Source organism: Chaetura pelagica, unplaced genomic scaffold (assembly GCF_000747805.2).
Source record: "Chaetura pelagica isolate M959 unplaced genomic scaffold, ChaPel_1.0 scaffold69, whole genome shotgun sequence".
NCBI lineage: Eukaryota > Metazoa > Chordata > Aves > Apodiformes > Apodidae > Chaetura > Chaetura pelagica.
In genome coordinates, this window is record NW_009970724.1 from 3,251,012 (window position 1) to 3,258,563 (window position 7,552).

The window sequence follows — 7,552 nt, forward strand, 5'->3', positions numbered from 1 at the left end:
CCATATTTGGGACCCAGGCCCAAGGTGCTGGTTAAGGTTTCCTACCGTGGATCAGTGATAGAGGGAAACAGTCTTCAAGACTTCTGGTACTGGACCAAATGCTACATGAAGCACTGATCCAGTATAAATTCATACAAATTTGTTTTACATCAGCAAGCTTTATGCTGACTTAAGTATCACCTGTGCATCCATTACTAGGCCTTTTCTCAGAGATGTGGTCATGCACCTACACCTGGTCCTGAAATCATTCGCACTGGTAGGTGACCCAGCAATGCAAAGACCTGGTACTGACAGTCTGGAATGATGAATCCTGAATCCCTTTCAGTTAGTAGTACTTGCTTACAGGTTTTTTTTGCAAATGTAGTGATCTCACTAAAGCCTGGTTCATTTACTGATTCTAGATGCCTTTCAGGGGCAAGGGGAGCAAGGCTGCAGTGACAGGTTAGCTCATCTGTCAAAGAACAGGAATGCTTTGACTTTCTTCTGAGCACTGAAAAAGATCATTTGGGAATCTGCATTTGTCCAGGCACATAGTAGAAATCCCTGAAGAAATTACAATATAAAATGCCAACACTAAATTCCACTTTGTAAGAATTTCTACAAATTATAACAAAATACTGATGATAAATGCTGTGATGTACTGCCAGATTTCATCATGAATTCTCCAAGGAAAATAACAAACTAGATCAGGTATTCCAGACAAAATAAGTACCTTCCACAGCAAAGCATTTCAGTTCCCCTGTCATTTCAGCTGGCAAAGACACACTTTTTCAGTTTCTCTTAAGTAGCTGGTCTGTCATACTCCAGAAGTGGCTGTATCCCAGTGGCACATGGAATTAGTTCTTAGACAAACTGATGATCTAAAAGTGAAGACAGCAATTCACTGTCAAGCAATGCTCAAGCCTGACTTTACATGCAAAGTCAGATTAGTTTAGATACAGATACTTAAAAAAACCTCAAAGCTTTTAAGAAAGGCTTAAATTGTCACTAAGACCATATGAAAGACTTTCATAGAAATTATACGTTGAAATCAAATAGATATAATATTAAATTATAACAGAAGAAAGGCTATAATCAATCCTACCATTGATAGATGTAATAATGCTTACAGCCTGCATAAAAAAATCTTGACATAAAAGTACACTTACCTGGTCATAAAAAGGGAAAAGGTCATTTCTTAATCAAAAGAATATAAAGTGTCTTTAATTCAGTTTTACTCCCCAGGTGATGAAGGAGAAAACTGTAGTTGCCACACCTAGAAGAATTTATTCAATGAAGATCTATGAAAGCAACCTCTTGCCAGAAATATGGTTAACCTTCTCACTTTGCTCTTCAGCCACTCAGTAAGAAGTTAAACAGTGTTTCCTTTCAAAGAAATAAGACAACAGAGTGGAATAGTAGATATGAAGAAATACTCTGCAAGCCATATTGCCAGATTTTCAGTCAGGCAAAATACAAATCTACCATTTAAAAAAGAAAAAACAAACTCAAAACCCAAACAACAGAAAACCAAAAAACCCAACCCTACCTCTCTCCTGTGTGTGCAATAAGGTATAGCTTCGTGAGCTGCTGTTCAACTAGAGAATCAGTAAGATTTTTTTAAAAAACAAACCTAACTCTTATTTCTATTCAGAGTTAATATCACTAAATTTACAACTTCATCAGATACCCATTATTTTTTAAGTATTAATTTGTGAAGTAAGTAATGACTGTGGGTGATCACTGTCATGGAACTAAATTAGTGTCACATCTGTAACGTGAAGGACATCTCAAAGGTATCGTGAATATCATACTGTTGATTCTGCTACAAATTATTAGCTTAAGATCATTAACCAAATTGCTTCCCACCCATGCAGGAAAAGTAGTTGACTGAAGGAATCTGGAGTACAGACTAAAAGATTTGTCACTATTAATTCCAACAATGTGTTTTAGATTAATTTCTATTTATTTTCACTGAACATTGATTTTTATAGCTAAGCTGGAATTGGTGACCTGATTATCACAAAGTGTTTTAGATTAATTTCTATTTATTTTCACTGAACATTGATTTTTATAGCTAAGCTGGAATTGGTGACCTGATTATCACAAATTTCTAGTGCTTTACAGCAAAGCTGTACATAATATTGAATCCCTTCTTTGCTGTGAATTTATGCTGTAGTAGGGGGAGTAATGACTTTGCTATTGCACTTATGCTGTTCCATACATCTGACTCGCACAGTCTAGAACAAGATGAAAGCTGTGCCTCCATGCACCTTGCAAAAGTTTTGTCACAAGAAAGACAAGCCATCTTGCTGTATTTTTTCCAGTGCACAGGGATCCAATCCTGCCCTTTTCTGGCACAAACTAGCACCCAGGGTGGGAAGTATTTCCCTCTCCAAGCTCCACTGGACAGCTGCCATATACACAAGATTTGCTCCTGAAATGGGACATCAAGGCTTTTCCTCTTGCCTCCCTCCATCAGCAGACAGATTGAAGGTGCACAGGTAGCACAATTCCTGAAGGCACTGCAGTGCTGCTGTTTTCCTTTGTGGCTGCTCAGCAGCATTGGTGGGAAGGACACAGACAAGCTGAATGCAGTTTGCAGTAACTCCACTCCCTGTGCATCGGCAGCAGTGAGAGGCTGGTTCCTTGCAGGTATCTGGGTACTCAGGCACACAAGGGAAACTCAGGGTCATGGTGAGAAGAGCCCCCCTCCTTCTTTTCATTGGCCTTCTGGAACCCAAAGAAACCTAGAGCTTAATTCTAAGCCTTATTTTAACTAATATGAATAATTTTTGGTCCAATTATGGAGCCAGATAATTTATAAGAATTCTCATTTGGCTGCCAGGCCATTTCCCGTCTGTGATAATTTGCCTTAAAATTGGTGTTTGAAATCCTTTAATTTATTCCTTTGGGTACAGCTTTTAAATCTAGTGTTTTCTTACCTCCCTCTATCCACTTTCAATTGCGTTACAAGCGCAAAGGAGCAGTTGTTGCTAGTTACATTTCCTGGGGCTTATGAAAGACTTGATAGAAGGGATGTTCACAGGATTGTTAAGTGTATGGGAGCCAGTCATGCTCTTCAGTCTGTACGCCTGAATCTCACCTCATTACCTTTATAACTTTAATAACAAAATGCATAAATGGTCTGGAAAACAGGGCTAGTATGGAGGTCAAGGAAATGGGATCCTGAGAACAGAAGGCAAAAAAATTATCCAGAAATGGTCACAGTCCTGACACAGCACCTTGCCTGTCACTCAACATGTTAATGACACTTTATCCACCCTTCAAAATATGAATTATTCTACAAAGCATGTGGGTACATATCATTTTAGTGGGATGATTTGTAACAGTTCTTCCTTGGTAAAGGAAGAGGTTGACTAGAATATGATAAGGGAATGGCCTTGTTTTTCTGCCTTGTTTCCTTTGAGGCAAACACTGTTTGCTGTATTTTCAGCTTTCTCTGTGGGTGGACACCATCTGTGGGAAAATGTGCACTGAAGTGGCAAACAGTAGATGACTGACACTGGGTACAAGCACTTGGATGGCCGCTGTGCTGGCAGGCTCTTAGGCAGGAAGTACAGTATGTTTTACAGAGGAACTTTTCTACATTCCTCCCAGCTGTGGTATTAATATGCATTCAAAGTCTGACAAAATACTGATTAATGTCCAGTATCAGTCAGTGATAAAACAGCATCTGTTTTAATGTTAATAAATGAGGTGGCAAGCAATTTCCGTATAGAAATTACTCATGCATTTCATTTGCTGGTGACACAAGCTAATTGCAGAGTTAGAAGATAACACAGTACAGTTAATTTGGGTTATGGTGCAGTTGCTCAAGCCAGAGTTCAAATCCAGACCTTACTAGCATGCAATCTAGGGGAATTCAGAACTCCCAAAAAAGGAGAAAGACTTCAGACAGCACCTCCCAGGTACCTAACTGCCTTTTCAGAGTTCTTACATCCAAAATAGAACATTTGGAATTCAGCCTGAAAGCTTCAGTCATTTGCAGAGCAGCCCTGGAAAGGTCTATAGCCACCAGCATTTTCATTTCTGCATTGAATTCACCTCCAGTCCAGGCAGTAACCCTGCATAGAAGCCTTTACAGCACCCATCAGGGGATGCCTGAACGCAGCAGGGCGCCTGGACTGCGCTTCTCTGCCTCTCTCACCTGCCAAGCCCTGCACAGCAGGTGTTTCTGGACTGTTTCTGATGGGATGTTGTACAAAATATAGTGACCCATTACAGCCTGGAGCTAAGGGCATCCACTTAAAATACTCTGGTGTTAGCTTCACAGCCTTCAATGTAATGTAGAAACCCTGTCTTCAAAAGGGAAAACCATTACTAAAATACCCATTGGTAGAACACCAGTGAGAGATAAAGCTGTTACTGAGAGGTACAGGCTTCAAAACGTTGCTTCAAGGAGGTAACAGAAGATTGTAACGCTAGATAGATACTAACCAGAGTGAGGAAGAAGAAGACCACTATCCAGCCTTCTCTCCTTCCTTTCTCTGTGGTATCCACCTGACCCCTGTACCTGTATACTATGGACTTTGCATGGAGGAAAGAACCAGCATTCCTGTAGATCCTCTATGAGAAGTATGATTCCAGTTATCAGTATCATCCATTGCTAATTTCTGAGTACAGCTGAACCCCACTCAAGCCTTTAAAAAAAAAGGGTGGAGTAGGGCAGCAGAGGGAAAGTCCCAGCCAAGTCTACCCAGAGGGAATGGGATCAGCAGCCTTGCAGTCTCACTTTGCAGTACTGGGCCCTGAGCAGGTAACTGATTTCCACTGTGACTGCATTTGTTCAAAGTCTGTTTAAGATATGATTTCAACTTTACTAATCCTAACTTTAAAGCAATAAATATCCACCAAGCAATGCAGATTTACCCTTGAGAACACAAAAGTAAAATCCAGCTTCAGTGCAAAGGAAGAGCAGTCTAAATGAGAGGCAAAGGCCTATTTGTTTAGCAGATCTTATGAAAAAATAAATCACATTAAAATGTATCCTGTTAGATTTACAGTAACCATAAAAATGATATATTTAAGAGATTATAATGAGGTTCAATGTATCAAAAAAGTATGTGAAAAATTAAAGGTTGAGATCTAATAGTTGTAGCTAAAAAGTATTACATTTGTATATGAAGGATACTTTTTACTTTATAAATGTGTTTTGTGTAGATGAGATGCTGGAGGATTTCTTTTCACTCTCATGTATTCCACTGAGAATATATACAGTAAATTTAGAATCCATCTTATTCTAGAAATGTAATTTTACTGTTATTCTGGTCTTGTAAGATTGATCACTGTGTTGTGTTACCAGAAAGCTAGATTGATTGAGTTAAAACGTTAATCTAAGGTACAAATGGAAAGCAGCAGCAATATCATACATTACCACTGCATATAGAATATGGATAATGGTAAAATAAGTAAAATTAGGGAATTGCACAGGTGACAGAATTATACAGTAAAAATAATGACCAGGACAGAATGCTGACAGATTGTGGATGCATTCAATTGAAAGTGAGCTTAAATATTAGCTCTTCAAAAGGAAAATAATCAACTCTATATTGGAGCTGACAGCCCTGAATTGGCATGAGATTTCTTGCTCTGTATTAGGGCCCTATTCAGCTCAGGTTTTAACATCAAGCAGTTCCAAGGCTCCACTAAATGGTAATATTTGGATTAACTCTTCCGCCACTCCAAAACAGTTTGTTGGTAGCAACTGTGGAGACTGGTACAATTGGGTTATTCTGCCTGGGACAGCTATCTCTTCATTTATGATAGAGACTCTTGTATGAGTTCTTGTCAGCCTAAAACACCCATGGCCAAAGTAAAACCTTAATGGGTACAGATTAATGCAGAGAATAAAGCAAAAGGAGAATCAATCACTTTAACTAAGTATAATACAAACTTATGTTTTACAGAATGTAATATCAAAACATTGATCTTAGAACAGCTAAAATAAACTTTATCTTAAACACCTAATTGGTTTTTGGCATACCTTGTGTGTTGTCACGTGACTGCTGCATCTGCTGGTTAATGCCAATGGGCACCAGAAGGTCAGAGGGACACTGTGGGTCAACAGTTTTCCTTTTTAGCTTAGATTCACAGAAGTTGCCATTGTAAAATAAAAAATAACTCATTTGTGCATCAGACGGTTGATTAATAAACCCAGCAATAGCAGACTGTAATCACTGACCTGGATGCAGATAGGCTCATTGAAGTTGTGCACTCAGCCTCTCATGCACTGTGCTGAGAATGTTCAACTGAGCTGATATGACATGAATAACCACCTCCTCTCTATCTTTCCCTTCCCTTTCTTCCCCCAATTCAGTAAATACCTCTGCAAGGCTTTTTACAAAACACAGTCTAGATACAAATCTCTTTTAAGTGGTTTGCTTCAAATTTCAGAGTAGTAACACAGCCCTGCAGCACTCTCCCTTGTTTTTGAACTACTGCTGTCCTCTATTTATCTGGGAGGAGCAGATCAGAAAGCAACAGAAAGAGGAAAGAAAACACCTTTGCCCCACTTCGATTTATTAAATATGCAAGAAAAATACAACCACCTAGAAATTCTATTTAACTGGGAGAAAAAGTGGATTTGAGCCCATCAGCCTATTAAAGATAGCATCTTTTCAATCAGGAAAAAAATATCTTGGGCTTCCATCTATTTTTCTTTCTTCTACAGGGATCCTAACCATCTTTCAGTACCTTACCATTATTATGAACCTTTGGGACCTGATGAATGCACAATGTACATTTCACACGAGCGAGGACGGAAGGGCAGCCATCACCGCTTCATCACAGAGAAACGAGTGTTTGAGAACTGGGCACGGACCTTCAACATTCACTTTTTCCAACCAGACTGGAAACCAGAACCACGCACTGTAAAAGACCCTGAGATCAAACCTGTGGTCTGAGGGAGGAAGGCACAAAACTGCAATCACAGTCACCCCATGTGTCAGCCCTCAGGGTGTTGGACCTTCTGGGACAGCAGGACAACCTAGAGGAGAAGGGTAATGGGATTTGCAGCTGATACCTGCAACAGCAGCCAGGGAGTTACATGGAAGGAGCAGAGCATATCAAGAGTTCTTTCTCTCAGACTATGTATTAATCCAGTATATAGCCTTCTTTGGCCATCTGACTTCCTGTATGTGTATGTGATTTGTGAAGAACAACTTGAGTATCATTAACAGGATGAGTAATTCATTATGGTTTTTTTCAAGTAAAAGGCCACTGAATTTTCATAGTGAAAACTTACAGTATTTATTTAATGGAGATTTTTATGCAACCTAGGCCAGTATTTTTCTAATTCACAGTTATGTGGTTGTTTATCTTTCATAATCTTTCAAATATTGCTGATGGTTTGAAAGGCCTAGCTTTTTATTTATTAAATTTGTTTGAAAAATATGATTCTGTATAGCATGTAATTAATATTTGATCTGGAAATGTTGAATTTCTTTTTTAAATTTTGGGCTCTGTTCCAGCCTAAAGCCTTTAACAGTGAGAATGGTCCCATGTGCAGCTCTAGCTAACTTTACATTCTGACATCTCATGTTAATAGAAG

The 7,552-nt window shown here is 39.0% G+C and overlaps 1 protein-coding gene across 1 annotated transcript in view; it reads left to right on the forward strand.

The window, feature by feature from the left end:
- Nucleotides 1-7,551, forward strand: part of ST6GALNAC5 (ST6 (alpha-N-acetyl-neuraminyl-2,3-beta-galactosyl-1,3)-N-acetylgalactosaminide alpha-2,6-sialyltransferase 5) — a 68,489-nt gene extending 60,938 nt beyond the window's left edge. The window contains exon 4 of the mRNA XM_010006583.1: nucleotides 6,674-7,551. Within this exon, the coding sequence (XP_010004885.1) occupies nucleotides 6,674-6,905 (232 nt within the window). The 3' untranslated portion in view covers nucleotides 6,906-7,551. The remainder of the gene's footprint in view (nucleotides 1-6,673) is intronic.
- Nucleotide 7,552: the final 1 nt, after the last annotated feature.